Source organism: Crocodylus siamensis, chromosome 3 (assembly GCF_052110815.1).
Source record: "Crocodylus siamensis isolate JL-2025a chromosome 3, ASM5211081v1, whole genome shotgun sequence".
NCBI lineage: Eukaryota > Metazoa > Chordata > Crocodylia > Crocodylidae > Crocodylus > Crocodylus siamensis.
In genome coordinates this window covers 84,394,523-84,412,996 of record NC_143397.1, presented here as the reverse complement: position 1 = coordinate 84,412,996, position 18,474 = coordinate 84,394,523, and the positions used below count along the sequence as shown (strand labels likewise).

At 47.9% G+C, this 18,474-nt stretch overlaps 1 protein-coding gene across 2 annotated transcripts in view; it reads right to left on the bottom strand.

Moving 5' to 3' along the window:
• KIF27 (kinesin family member 27) overlaps positions 1-13,210 on the bottom strand; it is a 45,203-nt gene extending 31,993 nt beyond the window's left edge. The window contains exons 1-3 of one of the 2 annotated variants that reach the window (XM_090038668.1): positions 13,098-13,210; positions 6,130-6,525; positions 1,092-1,292 (exon numbers count right to left, since the gene is read on the bottom strand). In XM_090038668.1, the coding sequence (XP_089894794.1) occupies positions 1,092-1,292; positions 6,130-6,427 (499 nt within the window). In that variant the 5' untranslated portion in view covers positions 6,428-6,525; positions 13,098-13,210. Of the gene's footprint in view, positions 1-1,091; positions 1,293-6,129; positions 6,526-6,690; positions 6,717-13,097 lie in introns of those variants that run through there. The other variant, XM_090038669.1, reaches the window with a different exon arrangement.
• Positions 13,211-18,474: the final 5,264 nt, after the last annotated feature.

Here is an 18,474-nt window from a genome sequence, read left to right as displayed (position 1 = left end):
TCTTACAAATTTGTCTTGAAGACCAGCAAACATTCCTTGTGCAACACTTTAAAACTCATTGCTGGACCACTGCCCGCTGTCCTCCAGCAGCATTCTTGCTAATGCCTCCTTAAGCAGCTACAGTATGTTCTGCAGAAAAAAAACCCTTTATGCTGGTGCAGCAAACCTTTTGCTATAGACAAGAAAGCCATGCTAGCTCAATGCAGTGGAACATTAACACCAGAATAAATACAACATTTTGAAAATGAAGAATAATGTAGGTGGAAAAAAATACCTTCAGGGATGGAAGAAAGCACTTCATATATTTAATCCATTTCCATAGCCTCTAACAAAACCAGAAGCTTCTCTTATCACCACTTTCTCCTCTCTCTCTCATTTCATTTTATACTGAACAAACAGTTTCTACATAAGGCTCCAGATGCTAATAAACTATCAGCTTTGGAGGCACAGAGACTTGCTTTGGAAGCACAGATTCCTTACCTTGAAACGAGCATAAGCAGATTGGGAAGCCAAAGGCACTCACTCAGGTAAAAATAATGGCTACTGAAGTCACTGTGGTCCCTTTAAAGTGGGGGTGGGCAAAATGCAGCTGGTGGGCCAGATCCAGCCCACCAGGCCATTCTAGCTGGCCTAAAAAATTTAGAAAATAAATATTTATCTGCTCCTGGCTGCCTGGCATGCAGCCCTGGATGGCTTGCCAAAACTCAGTAAGCACCGCTCTGCCCAAAATAATTGCCCACCCCTGCTTTAAAGCATTTGGAAGAATGGGAGTTCAGGGAACAGGGTGAAGGAACATTGAGACTTTCATCTCATTGTACACCTACCCAAGACTGTAATCTGGTACCTACACTAGTGGTATTTGACTCCTTGATTTTTCAAACACTTAATACAAGACTGCCTCAGACCATTTGAACTGAACTCTGCATTTACTGATAAAAAATTATTTCTAAAACAAAATAAATTTCTAAAACAAATTGCTCTCTTAACCTTGTAATGAGGAAGTACTTTTCAAGAAAAGGCAAGGCATTTTTCATTTACACGTGATTAGAAACAAATTTAATATTTTTTAAAAATGAAATGGGATTCTCTACCTGTATTTCCTTTTTCATCTTCTCGAATATGTAAATCTTTCATAGAGGTCTCCAGCTCTAGCAGATCACGGAGTTCTTCCTTGTAGACCTCTATATAAGATACTTTTACGCTGAAATCAATATTAGTGTTTTCAGAAATGCTCTGAAATAGTTCCTGGATAGCATGTGGAATGATACCTTTTTCATCCTCTGCCACTGATGCTAAAATATAAGCAAAGATGTGATCAGAGCTTGCAGACAATATACCTTTAATATGAAGTTAAACATTCTGAAACATGCAATGGATGCACTGTATCAATACACAAATGAATATGAAGAATTTTAATTCTTGCAAGGACTCACAATATCAAAAAGCTAAATATTTGTTTATAGTCCATAACAGAAAATCAAATTCAAGTTCTAATAACGCCTTGGCATTTAATTTAAGGCCAAAGGTAAAATGGTGACTCAGTGATCAAACGTATCACAGTTTTGAGCTTACATTTCTCATGAGACAGTTTCTTAACATCTATTAATTGCTGGTGGAAGCAGCAGTTTTAAAAGCATAAACTTAATATTTGTGTTTGACACCTCTTTTGCCAATAAAGGAACAAGTGAATTTCCATTTGCCGAAAACAGGATGCTATTTATGAAAAATGATTATTCTTTAGAAGGTAGACCCAATACAGAATGAAACTGCTATCTACCACGTTTCAAATTTGGTATTGATTTAGGTCAGAGGAGACCAACTCATTGGGCCCAGTAGGCATGATATAATGCATGGGGCTGCATCATCTCATGGCTCACAGGGCTCCCTATGGGGCCAGAAACTTAGCAGCAGGATGCATAGCAGCAGAGCCTAGAGCCACACCAATTCATTCTGCCACTATTTTCCCACAGCCAGATTTCTCGACCTGTGGGGTGCCCCACAGGCTGAATGACACAGCTTCCATGCTGAAATCAATATTAAGTACCAGGGCCACCCCATGGACCATATGCTGGTCACCCCTGATTGAAACTGAACATCCATGAACACAGCATCTCATTTTTGCACCATTTTTCTCAGGTATCTTGGGTCCAGCCTAATTTAGAATGAACCCGTGTTTTGAATAGCTTATCTCATATTTGGCCAGAAGAATATATTAGTTTATAGTTGCATTTTCAGGTAGCCTTTTAAAACATAACTTGTCAGTAGGGACCTACCCAAATTGTGATTGCACATATTTTGTGGAAATAGTGTAATTGGACTATTTCCACAAAATCCACAAAGAAAAGAAAATTTACTAAAAACAAAATGCTGGCTCCCTAGTGGGGAGCAGACAAGATGGCCGCCACCACACCCCCCTCCTCCCTTGCCACTGATTGGCTGAGAGGGCTGCTTGTCATGCAGCCCTGCCCCTCTCCACCAATCAGCAGTAAGGGGCAGGGCTGTACAATGAACGGCCCTCTCTACCAATCAGTGGGGGGTGGGGAACCACCTGGGTTCCTCAGCCAATCAGAGGCATGGGGGGGCATGATAAGCCCTTGAAAATGGCAACCACTGACATTGGCCAGCCACCCTCGAGCTGGGTAAATCCCTAATGGTCAGTAGTGCCGTGCTAGTACTGTGTGATACAGTGATACTGTGATAGGGAATCATAGGAAGATGTAGGCAGATCATAGCATGCTGTGCTACACAGGCAGTTGTTAGAATTATTTACTGTAATAGAGTCAGGGCAATGTTCTAACACAAAAAATTAATCAGTAAGACAGAAAACCACACAAAAATGAAATATGCTAAAATTTCAACACCCCTTTAGGTGGATAAGTAGCATTCATATGGCTTTTTAGATCCTATTCCTTTTGTCTTCCATACGACGCTATCCAACCCAACCATCTCTCCTTTTATCCAATAATTATTTTATGTAATGCAAAATATAAAAAAAAGAACTGGAAGTAGGAATGGGAACTCAACCCAGAGCACCCTCTCTTCCAGAGCAGTGTCTGTTTCTTTGAGTTATACAGGCTCCCCTGGCTTGCTCTTTTTGCAAACCCTTGTATTTTCTGCTCTTGGCTGCTAACTTCAACAGAAAAGAAGAGGAGCACTCTTGATTCTGCCTGGCCCACCGTCTGTCAGCTAATGCACCACCCTAGAAGACAGATATAGCTTCAAACCCCCTCAGGCTGACAGTGACCTAGAACCTGGTCTTCCATCCCTTAGGCAAGTCCCTTAATCATAAGGCTATTAAATTAAAAAGCTAGGTGGACCCCACTCTTTCTCCCTTGCCCTCCAGTCATTATAGTCACAGGTTTTTTGCACCTAATACTGCAGGAGCACATGTGGAATTATGTGCCTTCCAGGGCAGAACAGGATGACAACAAAATCCAAGTGGCCAAAGTGGATCTGTTTTGACCTAATCTCTTCCAGGTGCTTAGAAGTAGATTCCTTGATGACCGGCTGCATGATCTTTCCAGGTATCAAACTGGAACCACACTGGAATTATTGGTCTATAATTCCTCAGATCCCACTTCTTCCATTTTTCAGCTGGGTGTTATTTTTGCTTTTTTTCAGTCACCCAGATTTCACCTGGCTGCCACAATTCTCAAAGATATTAAGCAAGGGCTCTGAAATTACCTCAGCCAATTCCTAAAGATAATTCTAGTGTGCTGACTTCTGACTTGACAACATCCAACTTCTCTAAGTAATCCCTAACCTAGTCTTCTGCTACTGTAGGCCAGTAGTGCTCCACCTCCAGCCTCTGGGCCAAATCTGGCCTGCAGGGCTGTGTCATCTGGTCTGTGGGGTTTCCCACCAGTCCAGAAATTTGGCAGTGGGGGAGCGGTTGCAGTATTGTCATGGCTTCCAGAGTGGCAGCAATTACCACTACCACTACTCCCCATCTACCAAATTTCCAGACTTGTGGGAGTTCTGCAGGTGCTGGCTTGTGGCCCCCTGTGCTCATCATAGGGGCATGTGGGTAGTGGATTGATCACAGCTTTGCCAAGGTCTCCTCAGCCCCAACCACCCATCTCACTCCTGGCCACACTCCATCCCAGCCACCCAGCCAGTGGTATGTGCAGGAGGAGTGGATCTGGAAGTAAAAGCCAGAAGGAGCTGCTGCTGCTGGGGCTGCCGAGAAATGGAATCTGCCATGGGCTGGATCCAGCCCGCGGGCTGTATTTTGCCTACACCTGCATTAAATCCTTCAGCTTTTTCTGTACCATACATTAGACTGCTCTCTGGAATATAGCAATAGTAATGGACTCACACTTTCCTAAGTCTTCTTTTACTTCTGACATACTTGTAGAGTGTTCTTTTTTTTGCCTTTTACATCCCTGTAGCAAGTGCTCATCCCAGGGGGAGCCGGAATGCCCATTGGCCACTTAGTCCTTGTCTGCTTACGACTCTCCTTGGGCAATCTCTCCTTCACTTTCCTGCCAGACCTTGATGTTGTTGTATTTGAAGAAAAGGGAGGCTGCCCCAGGGCTTTCCAAGCCTTGTCTCACTCTCATGACCACAAGCATCTGTGGTCATTGTCTTAAGGGCCAATTTTGCGGGCTCCATCCTCTCCAGTACCCACTCCCATGCCTTGCAGATGATGCCCTTCCTGGGCCATGAGCTCCCATCCCTAGTCCTTGCCCCTCCTGAGCCATAGGCTCCTTAGCCCACTTGATTTTTGGCTGTGGTCCCTGACCTTCAGTCTCCTTAGACTCTGGCCCTTCTTAGGCCAGTTGAGAACTTTGGGCTCCCAAGTCCTGCTAAGAACCTGCCACTCCTAAGCTCTAGACTGCTGGGCTCTTTGGGCCATGCTGACGCTCTGCCCTCTCTATGGGCTATGGGCCCTGGCCCCAGGCCTTGCTCACACTCGCCTTCCCTCTGGGGGCCTGCAGCTCTGCCCTCACTCCCTGGCCTCTCTCTTCCAAGGCCTGCCTCTCCAGGCTATAGACTCCTGTTCCCAGGCAGGTTGTGGGCTCACCCGCCCGTTCTCAGACCTGCTCTATGCCTTCCAGGTCTCTATGCAGCTTACCCAACTCAGTTGTTCTGCTAAGAGCCCTGCTGCCAGAAGCTCTTCTCCTTGTGGCTCTCAGGGCTCAACTGCCTGACCAGCTCAGGCCCTAGGCTTATATGGCTCAAGCCTGGCCCCTTTCTGGTCAGGTGTCTCTTTAATTGGTCCCTGCTATACCTGCAGGCTGCTTCTCCTTCAGCCTCTGTCACAGTCCCTAACTAGCTACATCTCAATTCATGTTCTGGCCTTCCTGATTTTCTCCCTGTTTGCCTATGCAATACTTGCATATTTTTCCCTAGTAACATAGTCAAGTTTCCATTTTTGTACAATTCTTTTTTTAGTTTCAGTTCACTGAAAAGTTAACAGTTTAGCCAGGCTCATTTCTTGCTGCATTTCCTAGACTTCTCCTTCAAGGATCATTTGTTCTTGTTCCCTTCATATGGCCTCTTTAAGGTACAACCAGATTTCCTGAACTCCTTTCCCCCTTCAGGCTTGCCTCCCAGAGGATCCTGCCCACCTGTTTCCCGAGTTTGTTGAAGTCTACTATTCTGAAGTCCAGTGTCTTTATTTTGCTGTTTCCCATCCTTCTTTTCCTTAGAATCTTGAACTCTATCACCTTCAGATTCTCAACCAATTCCTCTCTTTGATAGCAGCAAAATGAGATGAGCTTCTCTTCCAATTGGACTTTCCAACACCTGTACCAATAAGTTACCCCCAACACGCTTCAAAAGCTGGCAGGATTGCCTGTGCATTGCTGTGTTACTCTCTCAGCCAATATCATCAATGTCCTCCCTAAGAACCAGGTCTTCTGATTTAAAAACTTCCATTAGTCATTTGAAAAAAGTTCTATTAACTTACTCATCTTTGTTTGGTGGTGTATAGCAGATACTCACCATAATATCTTTCTGGCTGTTCTCCTTTCTTACTTTGACCCAGAGGCTTTTAACAGGCCTATCTCCTGTATCATAACTCCCCTCTTTAAAAATTATACACCTCATTTAATTTGATTACGAAAATACACTAGCCACAAATGATAGAAATGAAACCACAAAAAGAAAACATTCAAAACTTACCAACATGCCCTCCTCCAATGGTATAAGTCTTTCCAGACCCTGTCTGTCCATAAGCAAAGACTGTTGCATTATATCCTTCAATCAAAGACACCACTAGAGGTTTAATACAAGTTGTATAAACTTCTTCTTGGGTTGAATTTTTGCCAAACACAAAATCAAAAGTGAAGACCCGGTCTTTCCCAATAATAACTTGCTGTGTATTTGGGACTAGTCTCACACACACTTGGTGGTTATGAAGAATTTCTTTGGAAAGCAGAGGTCTTATTCTTACTGCAACTTTAACTGGAATCTCCTCCATGGCAGCTTCTTCAAGGTGCACTTTCTTAACATTCAGCACATAATTACAGAAAATTCTTGTATGATTTTTGTCTTCACAACATTCTCAATTATCCGCATCTAGGAAACAAAGTTTTCTAAATTACTCACAGAATATAGTTTAGTTTCCCAGTGACAATCCAATTTCAAATATTCTCCAGCTAACTCTTCAAAAGTGGAATGAGATTCTGCTCTGAAAAGTACCTGTAATAAAAGCATACACGGGTCTACTCCTATATTTCTTACCTCCAATCACTTTAAGCAAAAAATTCTTTCTCTCCCAATCTTCAGGCCACCAAACTCAACCTCTAATATGAAAACCAATGACCATCTGTTTGGCTGTGGCATGACTGTCACATGAAGTAATAGAGAATATTATTAGATCTTATTAATAAATTAAGTGATCACATGACTCAAACTCACTCCTCATAGTTGGGGGGGAGGGGAAATCTAACTGAAGTGAAAAAAAAAAGTCATACATGCATTAAAACTTTCTTCCACCTACATAGGGGCAAATAGTTAAATCAGGAACAGCACACAGGAAGATCTGTTGCATACCAAAAATAAGTTGATGATTTGATAAATGAATTTTAAACCATGGTCACTTATGTCATTCTCTGCTTATTCATGCTAATGAGATGCCTCCCCTTTCCCCACCAATTATGAGCTTCAGACAGAGTAGAGCAGGCGTGAGCAAAATACAGCCCGAGGGCCAGATCTGGCCCACCAATGGATTTTGTCTGGCCCATGGCAGGACCTGCAGTTGTGCCCAGCCCAGGTGTGAGAGGACAGCCCAAGCCATGGGACATGAGGCCTGTCCTGCTACCCCCAGGCACCTACCTGGGTTGGGGTGGTGTGGCGTCTAGACTTCATTTCCCAGAAGCCCCAACAGCTGTGGCTCCTTCTGGCAGCTACAGCTGCCAGACCTAGCTCTGCTGCCAAGGCACCCTAGCCTGTCTGCCTCATACCCACTGCTGGGGGTGGGACCCATGCAGAGATGCTTATCCAGGCAAAGGGGTATCTGGCACCAAGGCATTAGGGTGAGGCCAGAGTGACCTTGGGATCTTGGGGTGGTGACAGTTTAGGGCCAGAACCTGGACCAGAGCCTCAATACACTGCCCACATGCACCTGCGATGGGTGCTGGTTCCACAGGCAGGGGTGTATGGGGAGCAGATCATGGCTCTGCCTCAGCCCTGGCCCCACACTATTACTATTGCTGGGTGAGACTGCCAAGATCCCCGCTCTAGCCTCAGACTCAGTTCTCTCCCCATTTGCCCCATCCTATCTGCCTCACTACACACCCTGCCTGTGCAGCTCCCAGCCAGTTTCCAGGGAGACCCCAGGATTGCTGTGTGGTGACAGTGCAGGGGCAAGGCAAGGGCCAGAGCCCCAGTTGTGTGGGCATGAGCATGTGTGGAGAGCATTGTGGTTCTGCCCTGGCCCTGCACTGTCACCGCCCCACAATTCCGGGGTCTCCAGGAAGCTGCGGGCAGGGCCAGGGCCAGGATCTTGAGGCAGTGACAATATGGGGCTGGAGCTGGGGCCAGGCCCGGGCTGCGATCCACTCCCCGCATGTCCCTGCCTGTGGAATACACTTTGGTTGTTGAAGTTTTAAGAAAAGTCATATTACTGAACCATAGCTTTAGGAAATGATAAGCAACTTCTGAAAGGGCTAGCCTCTTCTGCAAGTGTGGAAAGAATTATTTCACTTTATTTGGGTTATCTCAGGTCAATAATTCATTCATTCTAAATTGAGAAACAGCTTAGATGAATTAAAAAAAGCAAAAAGGGTTGTTTTCTTCTTCATTTTTTAAAATAAAACAAGGTGAGAGAGGCTGTGAGAGTAGTTTTAAAGTCATTTAGGATATGGTGACTGGAAACAAACAGTTCAGTTCAATTACTCCTTTGTCTAATAAGTCAATTGAATTTTAGTGGAAAATATGCTTAGATAAACATTCTTCTTATGTACACAACAAGTTTGTTATTAATTGAACAGAAGTGTTCTAAAAAGCTGGCTTTCTGCCTTTTTGTTTGCATTCCAATTTTTATTCAGAAACAATCAGAAAAATCAATCTAGTAAATAAGAAAGATCATGTATCATTTCTCCAAATACTGATATCCAAAACTTAGCCTTAATAAATGTGTTACGCCCAAAAAAACCTCTTAAAATGGGTCTATAGCAGCAGTTGGCAACCTTTTCAAAGTGCAGACTGGATGACAGCTGATGTCGGAGGTGAACAGATAGCAGCCGCCACATCTGCCCTCTGTGGCAGTACAAGGAGCGCTCCTGCCACTGCAGTGGAAGGAAGCAGCAGCACAGCGAGGACAGTTTCTGTAACTACTGCTTCTCTCTGTGGCAGGACAGGGAGAGCAACTGCTGCCAAAGCTCCCTCCCTTCCCTGCTGACGAACACCCACAAAGCTCCACACCCATGGACTGGATCAAAGGTTCCGCAGGCCCTATCTGGCCTGAAGGATATAGATTACCAACCTCTGGTCTATAGCGTATCCTCCTAGGAAGGCAATAGTAGCATGAAATTTAGTGAAAACGTTGCAAATCAGCATGACTTAATGGCTACCAACCAACTGAAATCTCTTTTTATGAAAATGGCTAAAAAGTACATAACATGTTTAAAATCATTTATTTAAATGTGGTTTTTTGCTTGCTGATTTAAATTGCAATTTACATTATGCTGCAGAAGGTATGGATCTTCTGACTTTTATTACTTTAAAATCAAAGCCTTACTACAGTTCTAAAAGTTCTTTCCTTGACTTATTGTGTAACACCAAGTCTAAGACATATTTTATGTTGGAATTTTTTATGTTCTTTTTTACAGAATTATATTTTGCAGTTATAAAGAGACAGACCCAATGATACAAGGCAGGGATAGCCAACACACAGCATGCATGCCCCAAGCAGCATGCATAACTGCTTTGTGTGGCATGTGAGCCCTGGTGCTCAATAAATGGAGGCACTGGCATGGAGACAGTGGAGACTCAGCCTCTGGTGGGGTGAAGTGGAGATGGAGGCAGGATGCTGTTGCAGGAGCTGTCAGGTGTCATTGCCAAAAGCCTTTTCTGCGCTGCTTCCACAGCCTAATTCAGCACTTTGGATTCTGCAGGATCAGAGAAGACCCTGGCTCTTCTTGGTGACACCAGGTCTTGCAGGGAGGCTTGAGCCCCCCTGCCTCCATTCTGGTGCCCCAGGGATGCAAACTACCAGCTACACCTCCATGAGATGGGGTCAGAGCAATATTTGGTGTTAGGTTGGGCCTTCACTTGTGGCATGCCACCCAGAAAAGTTGTCTGTTACTAGTTTAAGTCAGGGCTGTCTAAGTGGCAGCCCACAAGGGGCTGAACTGAGGACTCAGCAGGGCTCTGCAGCAGTGCAAGAAGCTGAGGGTGAGCCTATGGTGCACGGTACAGAGGGGGGTGGAAGCAATCATGAGTGCACAGTGCAGCAGTGAGCACAAGCATGGGAGCAGTGTAGTTGTGAGGGATCTCACAAGCATGTAGTGCACAAGCCCCCACTGATGTGGCCTGATGGGTATACAACCCCCAGGGGCTTAGAAGATGGACAACCCTGGTCTAAGGGATGCTTTCACTAACTTTTAAAGATATACCCTCTATTTTTATAGGTTCCCCCCTCATTTTTAGTGGTGGGTGTCTCAGACATCCATGTGAAAACATTACAGAAATCATATTTCCATGTTAAAGTAATGTACATGATACTTGAGATTTTGCTCCTGTTTGTTTTCTAAATGGTGGCAAAAGAAATAAAAGACATTTTTCAACTGCAGAAGGCACTTTTTGAGTACATATCATTGTAATACTGTGCACAATACTAGTTACTAAACTTTAATTTAAAAAATACCCATAAAGCTCAGGTAGAGAGGACAGAACATGGCAATAGGTGCAGTATGATATAGACAGAAAATGAAAGTTATCTTTGTAAAACAGAATCATAGAATCATGAAAAATTAGGGTTGGAAGGGACCTTAGGAGGTCATCTAGTTGTCCAGTGTTTCTTAACCCGTGGGTTGCAAAAATATATGAAATAGTTACAAATAAACTTTAAAAATGTGTTCTCTTTTAAAGGAGAAAAACATGGGAAACCACGACTTTTCACTTGCCACCCTGGAAAGGGCTGCTTGGGGCCCCTCATGTCCCTTTCCCTGGCCCCTAAAAACTCACCCCCTGCCCCACACACTGTGGAGCTGGGACCTGGGGGCAGTGGGTTGGGAGTGAGGGGCACTGGGTTGAGACTGGCAATCAATGTTTTACAAATGGGTCCTGGTACAAAAAAGGTTGCGAACCACTGATCTAGTCTAAACCCTTGCTCAAAGCAGGACCATCCCCAACTAGATCATCCCAGACAAACCAGGTCATTCCAGGCAAAACATAATCTAAACATTTTTGCCATAGACAAAAATATTTCAAGAAACTTAATTACACTAATGACATACCACCACAGAAACCCTAGCCCAGAAAAATAACACACTTGCTTTCTTATTTATAAATTTAAAAAAAAGATGTAGGATATCTCATAAGCACTTTAAAGATAAAAGAAATATGTCAGTGCTTACACTTAACTGATATATTCATGTTGTTTAAAGACAAAATAAAAAGATCCTCTTCCAATAGTCATTTAATTACCAAATGTATCTTAGCCTGAGACTTGTGAAAAACATAATGAATAACTACAGGGCTTAAATTCCTAAAAGCGACAACAAGAGATCTGAGTTCTGGGTACAGAGAACTCTTTCAGGTGAACGTCTGGCCACTGAAACTACTAATACAAAACAGAAGCTGACAGCATCCTTGGTTTACCAGTAGTTACAATATGCACACAGGTCATACCTGCATATTAGCTTATGTTGTGAAGATCAGAAACATCAAAGCATTTCAGACCATCATCACAATCTAGAAGGCACTGCTGGTTTAGAAATGTGGTGTAATCATTTTTTAAAAGCCCAGTACTACTTATTCGCACAAGGGAAACCCTAACTGTGAAGTGGTTTTTCCTAGTGTTAAGCCTGAAACGGCCTTCCAGGTGTTACTCCTGGTTTTCCCCTAGGGTGCCCTGGTGAACAGTTGTTTGCTGAGCCCTTATGTATTTCCCTGATGTAGCGGTAAGCTGCTATCAAGTCCCCTATCAGCCTTCTCCTTTTTTAGGCTAAAGAGACCCAGGTCCCTCAGCCTTTCCTCATATGGCTTGCCTTGCAAATGTCTGATCATACGGGTATTTCTCCTCTGGACTCTCTCAAGCTTTTCCACATCCTTGTTGAAGTGTGGCACCCAGAACTGGCTCCAGCTGCAGCCTCATCAATGTGAGTGGAAGAATCACTTCCTTGGTTTTGCATGAGATACATTGGTTGATGCATGCCAGAGTATTGTTTGCCCTGCTGGCTACAGCATCGCACTGACGTTCATATTCATACTATGGTCTATTATTACTCCTAGGTCCCTTTCAGCTGTGGTGCTAGTCAGTTTTGTGCCACCGAACCTGTAGGTATGCAAGGGATTTTTCATCCCCAGATGGAGCACTTTACACTTCTCAACGTTGAACTTCATCTAGTTCCGATCCGCACAATTTACCAGCCTGTCTAGCCCTGCCTGTATCTGCAGCCTATCTTCTAGCGTGACCACGCTCCTCCATAACTTGGTACTATCCATGAACTCGGTCAGTGAGTTTTTTACCTCCACGTCCAAATCATTGATAAAGATGTTGAAAAGCACTGGACCAAGCACGGACCACTGAGGGACACCACCAGCCGCTTCTCACCAAGATGACACAGATCTATTCATTAGAACTCTCTGGGTCCTACCCCACAGCCAGCTTCCTACCCACCTAACTGCTGAGCAGTTAAGCCCGCAATCCTCCAATTTTCCCGTGAGATCATCATGGGATACCAGATCAAAGGCCTTTTGGAAGTCAAGGCATACAATGGTGACCTCCTATCTCTTATCCAGGTGGTGAGTTACCTGGTCGTAGAAGGAGATGAGATTGGTAAGACAAGACCTGCCCATGACAAAGCCATGCTGGCTGGTGATGCACCACACCACATGCACCCCGGGGCCTCTTCCAAATCCACCCACATCTATACAAGCATATGCATCTGTGCGTCCATGTGTGTGCCTCTCTGTATTCTTGTGTGCTCCTTTATGTGTACGTGCCTGTGCCTCTGTGTGTGTGTATGCACGTGCACCTCTGCCTCTCTGGGCATGTGTACACTTGTGCCAGTGTGGGCATATGTGCCTGTCTGGGGGGGGATGTCCACTGAGAGACAGAGAGTGCGAGGGTGCATATGTGTATGCACCTCGGTGACTGTATGTGTATGCATGTGAATCTGTGCCTGTCTGAGAGGGGTATCTGTACACCTGTGCACGTCTCTGTGCCTGTCTAGGTGGGATGTCTGTGTACTTGTGCCTTTGCGGGTGTGCCCGCTCATCTGCGTACGCGTATCTGTACCTGACAGGGGGACACACCGTGTGCCTGCCGCTGCCCAGGGTGTGCCCGCGCCCAGCCGCCGTCCCGACCCCGACAGGACCCCGCGAGAGGAGCCGGGGCCGCTGCCCTAAGCCGAGCACCCCCCGCCACACTCGCCAGCACCGGGGGGGGGATGGGGGGAACGCCCCTCAACGGCACCCACCTGCGCCCAACCGCCGATCCTCTGTTTACTCCTTGTTGCCGCAGCAACAACGGCGCTCTTCCGCCCCGCGCGGCCACCCCTCCCAGAGCCCAGCCAAGCCCAGCCAAGAGCGGCGCCACCCTCCCCGCCCCCGCCCGCCCGCCCGCCGCAGCGCCCCTAGCGGCGCCGTCGCCCGCCTCCGTCACGGCACCTGGGGGCTGAGGCACATCTGGGACCTGGGGGCGTCCCCAGGGGCCCCGCTGCCTCGAGCTGCGGCCCAGCCCCTGCCTGGCGGTGCCAGCAGGGCTGCGGCTCAGTGGGAGCCCGGGGTGGCGCCACAGCAGAGCCAGAGGATGTCCCCAGCGCCGCCTCCCCCACCCTGAAGCCCGTCGCCGCAGAAATAAACGGCCCCGAGTTGGCCATGGGGACGGACGGTTTCTCGCGCTTGCTTGTCCCCTCAGGAGACTCCTTTGGAGTCAAGCCTTTCCTTTCTGTGAAAAAAACCTGAAGACCTGGCTGCATGTGGTGTCTGTGTGCTGTAGGCTTGTTGGTCTAAGAAAGAGAGACAAAACTCTTGGTCTAATGAGGGCGGAGGAAATATCAGACTGCCAGACCAAACAGCACCCACAACTACAGCCCAGCCCAGACCCACGAGCGAAGCAATCAAACAGGTAAGAGAGAGGGGCCAGGGTAATGTTGGGACTGGGGGTCAGTACACACACCCACAGGAGGCCTCAAATGCCTCTACACAAACGCTCGTAGTGTGGGCAACAAGCAGGAGGAACTCACCCTCCTGCTGGCTGACATCAGCCCGGACATAGTGGGGATTACAGAAACGTGGTGGGACGAAACGCATGATTGGGCGGTCAGTGTCAAGGGCTATAGGCTGTACAGGAGGGACAGGATAGGAAAGAGGGGTGGGGGCGTGGCGCTCTATATTAAGGAGGAATACACATCCTCCTTAATTAGCAAGGAGCCAGGGCAGGGGCACTCTGTAGTGCTTTGGGTTAGAGTACAAGGCAGTCGAGGGGAAAGGGACTTAATGGTGGGAGTCTACTACAGACCTGCCAACCAGGGAGAAGAGCTTGACCAGGAATTCTTGGGTCAGCTCACAGAGGTAGTGAAGGCTAAGGATGTGGTTGTCATGGGGGACCTGAATTTCCCGGACATCTGCTGGGAAGAGCAGTCAGCCAGGTCTGAACGCTCACGGAGGTTCTTGGCCAGAGTGCAGGACCTCCATCTAACCCAGGAGGTGCACAGACCCACCAGGGGGAACGCCTTGATGGACCTGGTGCTGGCCACGGGTGATGACCTGGTGAGGGGGCTGCGGGTGCTCGACCACCTGGGTGACAGCGATCATCGCCTGCTGGAATTCACCATCCAGCGCAAGGTAGCAAAGGCATGCAGTAAGGCAGCGGCCCTAGATTTTAGGAGGGCAGACTTCAACGCGCTAAGGAGGATAGTTGGAGAAGTGCTGAGGTCCCAGGGGGGAGGGGAGCCAGGTGTCCAAGGAGAGTGGTCGCTCCTTAAGGAGACAATCCTCCAAGCCCAAAGGAAGGTAATCCCAATGAGGATCAAAGGGAGCAGGAGAGCACACAAGCCTCTGTGGCTCACCAAAAGAATCTGGAAATGTCTCCTTGCTAAAAAGGAGGCTTATGCCCAATGGAAAGAAGGGGTCATCACCAGGGAGGGCTATTCTGTAGTTGCTCGGCGATGTAGGGGGGCAGTTAGGAAGGCCAAGGCAGAGATGGAACTGGGGCTAGCTTCCCAGATTAAGGACAATAAGTCTTTTTTTAAATACGTAGGGGGTATAAAAAGGTCCCGGTTAATGTGGGGCCCTTGCAGGATGACATGGGAAACTTAGTCGTCACACCAGACGGCAAAGCTAACATGTTTAACAATTTCTTTGCCTCCGTCTTCCTAAGTAGGGACCAGAACAACCACCTCCCTGCTGGGCCCGCCTCAGGCCCCGGGGGAGGCACAGCTAGGCCACGGGTTAGTGAGGATTTAGGTAGGGAGCTTCTGGAGGGGTTGGACGTATTCAAGTCAGCCGGCCCGGATGATCTCCACCCTAGAGTTCTAAAGGAACTGGCTGAGGTCATTGCAAGTCCCCTGGCACAACTTTACGAGCACTCGTGGTGCTCTGGTGAGGTACCGGAGGACTGGAAGAGGGCCAACATGGTCCCCATCTTCAAAAAAGGCAGGAAGGAGGACCCGGGAAACTATAGGCCGGTTAGTCTCACCTCGATCCTAGGCAAGCTGTTCGAGAAAATTATGCTGGCACACATCCAGGAGGGGCCAGCAGGAGACTGCATGCTTAGGGGCAACCAACACGGGTTCATCAGTGGCAGGTCCTGTCAGTCCAACCTGGTGGCCTTTTACGATCAGATGACCAGATCATTAGACGCAGGGGTAGCAGTGGATATAGTCTTCCTGGACTTCCGGAAGGCTTTCAACACTGTCTCTCACCCCATTCTCATTAAGAAACTGGGGGGCTGTGGTGTAGACACCCACACAGTCAAATGGGTCGCCAACTGGCTGGAGGGCCGCACCCAGAGGGTGGTAGTGGATGGGTCCTTCTCAACCTGGGAGGACGTGGGCAGTGGGGTTCCGCAGGGCTCAGTCCTCGGGCCCGCACTGTTCAACATCTTCATCAGGAATTTGGATGAGGGGGTAAAAAGCACCCTGTTCAGATTTGCTGATGACACTAAGATGTGGGGGGACGTGGGTACATTGGAAGGATGCAACAGGCTACAATCAGACCTAGACAGGTTACAAGGGTGGGCGGACGAGAATAGGATGGGTTTCACCACAGACAAGTGCAAGGTGATGCACCTCGGGAGGAACAACCAGCACCATACCTACAGGTTGGGGAACTCCCCTCTTATCAGCACGGAGGCGGAAAGGGATCTGAGGGTCATCATTGACTCCAAGATGAACATGGGCCGGCAGTGCAGAGAGGCAGTAAGGAAGGCCAACCGCACCTTGGCATGCATCCACAGATGCATCTCGAGCAGGTCCAAGGAGGTGATCCTCCCCCTCTATGCGGCACTGGTCAGGCCGCAGCTGGAGTATTGTGTCCAGTTCTGGGCGCCACACTTCAAGAGGGATGTCAACAGCATGGAGAGGGTCCAGAGAAGGGCCACTCGTCTGATCAGGGGACAGCAGGGCAGGCCCTATGAGGACAGGCTGCGGGACCTGAACCTGTTCAGCCTCCACAAGAGAAGGCCGAGGGGAGATCTAGTGGCTGTTTACAAACTAGTCAGAGGGGACCAGCAGGCATTGGGGGAGTCCCTGTTCCCCCGTGCACTACCAGGAGTGACCAGGAATAACGGTCACAAGCTGGCAGAGGGTAGATTTAGGTTAGATATCAGGAGGCACTACTTCACAGTCAGGGCGGCTAGGGTCTGAAACCAGCTTCCAAGAGAAGTGGTGCTGGCCCCTACCCTGGGGGTCTTTAAGAGGAGGTTAGATGAACATCTTGCTGGGGTCATTTGATCCCAGTATTCTTTCCTGCCATGGCAGGGGGTCGGACTAGATGATCTGCTCAGGTCCCTTCCGACCCTAGAAACTATGAAACCTCTAGGCCAACTGAGTGAGTTGGTCTAATAAAAGATATTGCCTCTAGCCCCAGTGTGGTTCGTCTTGGAGGTGCGGAATAGATCACATTTACCCAATAAACCTGGTCTGCTGCATATCTTTTATTAAACCAACTAAGGCTAGTCAGCTCATGAGTTAATAACTCTAGACCTCTTATTTTGTATTAGCCCCCCCCCACAAATAAACCCAAATCCAGATCCTGGTCACATTTTGCTTTGTATCAGCCTTTCCGGGGCACTCACAGGGATTTAATGATGTCCGTTTCATACTTTATAGTTTTACAGTTAGTGATGTCTAATCTGAAATTACCCTCTGCCAGTTTGTGACCATTATGCCAAGTCACTCCTGGCAGTGCTCAGGGGAATAGGGACTTTCCCCAATGCCTGCTGGTCCCCCTGACTAGCTTGTAACAGGCCACTAGATCCCCCATCAGCCTTCTCTTGTGGAGGCTGAACAGGTTCAGGTCCCATAGCCTGTCCTCCTAGGGCCTGTCCTGCAGCCCCCTGATCATGCGAGTGGCCCTCCTCTGGATCCTCTCCATGTTGTCCACATCCTTCCTGAAGTGTGGCGCCCAGAACTGGATGCAGTACTCCAGCTGCAACCTGACCAGTGCCACACAGAGGAGGAGGATCACCTCCTTGGACTTGCTTGAGATGCATCTGTGGATGTATGACAAGGTACGGTTGGCCTTCCTGACTGCATCCCCACACTGCCAGCCCATGTTCATCTTGGCATCAATGATGACTCCAAGATCCTTTTCTGCCTCTGCACTGACAAGAAGGGAGTTCCCCAGCCTTTAGGTCTGGTGCTGGTTCTTCTTCCCCAGGTGCATCACCTTGCACTTGTCAGTGTTGAATCCCATCCTATTCTCATCCGCCCATGCTTGTAACCTGTCTAGGTTCAATTGTAGCCTATTCCTTCCTTCTAACATGCCCACATCCTCCCACATCTTAGTGTCACATGACATATGTTATGAATAACTAACTATAACAGTGGTGCTCAACCTTTTGTCCCTCTGAGCCAAATGCACGGAGTGGGGCAGATCCATGGGCTAGAATAGGCATTGCACTGCCCCTGCTCAGCCCGCCCGCCTGGATCAGGCCTCACTTAGTTTCTTCTGGCCAGAACTGAGCCCCGCCACATCCTGTGCACCTGAGGTAGCCTGCAGGGCCATGCTATCTGGTGCATGAAGCTCCTGCCAGCTCCAGAAATTTGGCAGCAGGGGAGAGGCCCCCTGGCACTATGCCCTTATCACCAACTAACTACTATATCTTTTATTAGACCAACTAAAGCCAACTTGTCTAATAAAAGGTAGCACCTGATTTAGTTGGTCTAATAAAAGATACTGCATTCACCCAAAGAACCTTGTCTGCCTGTGTCCTTAGAGCAAAATGACTACACTCAACACCTGAGAACATCTAGACATTTTTTATAATGGTATTTTTTTTCCTGGAAGCCTCAAAAGCCTTCCTATTCCTATTAGAGCAAGTCCTATTCCAAGGGGTGCCATGCATCTTCCAGTCAGGGGCAGTCCTAGGACTGTGACAAAGGGGATGCATGTGGTGCAGTGCATCCTTGCCTAGAGCAGGGGTTGTCAGCCAGGGATACAGGTACTCCTGGGGGTACTCTGAAAGGTCCCAGAGGGTTTGTCAGGGTGGGTAGGGACAGAGTGCCACCAGCCCATGCCACTGCCTCACAGGAGCAGGGCCAGGGCGGGTGAGAACAGGGCTGTACAGATGCCACGTTGCCACCACTTGCCACCCCCTTCCCCCCCTGCTCCATGTCTGGCCACTTGCCT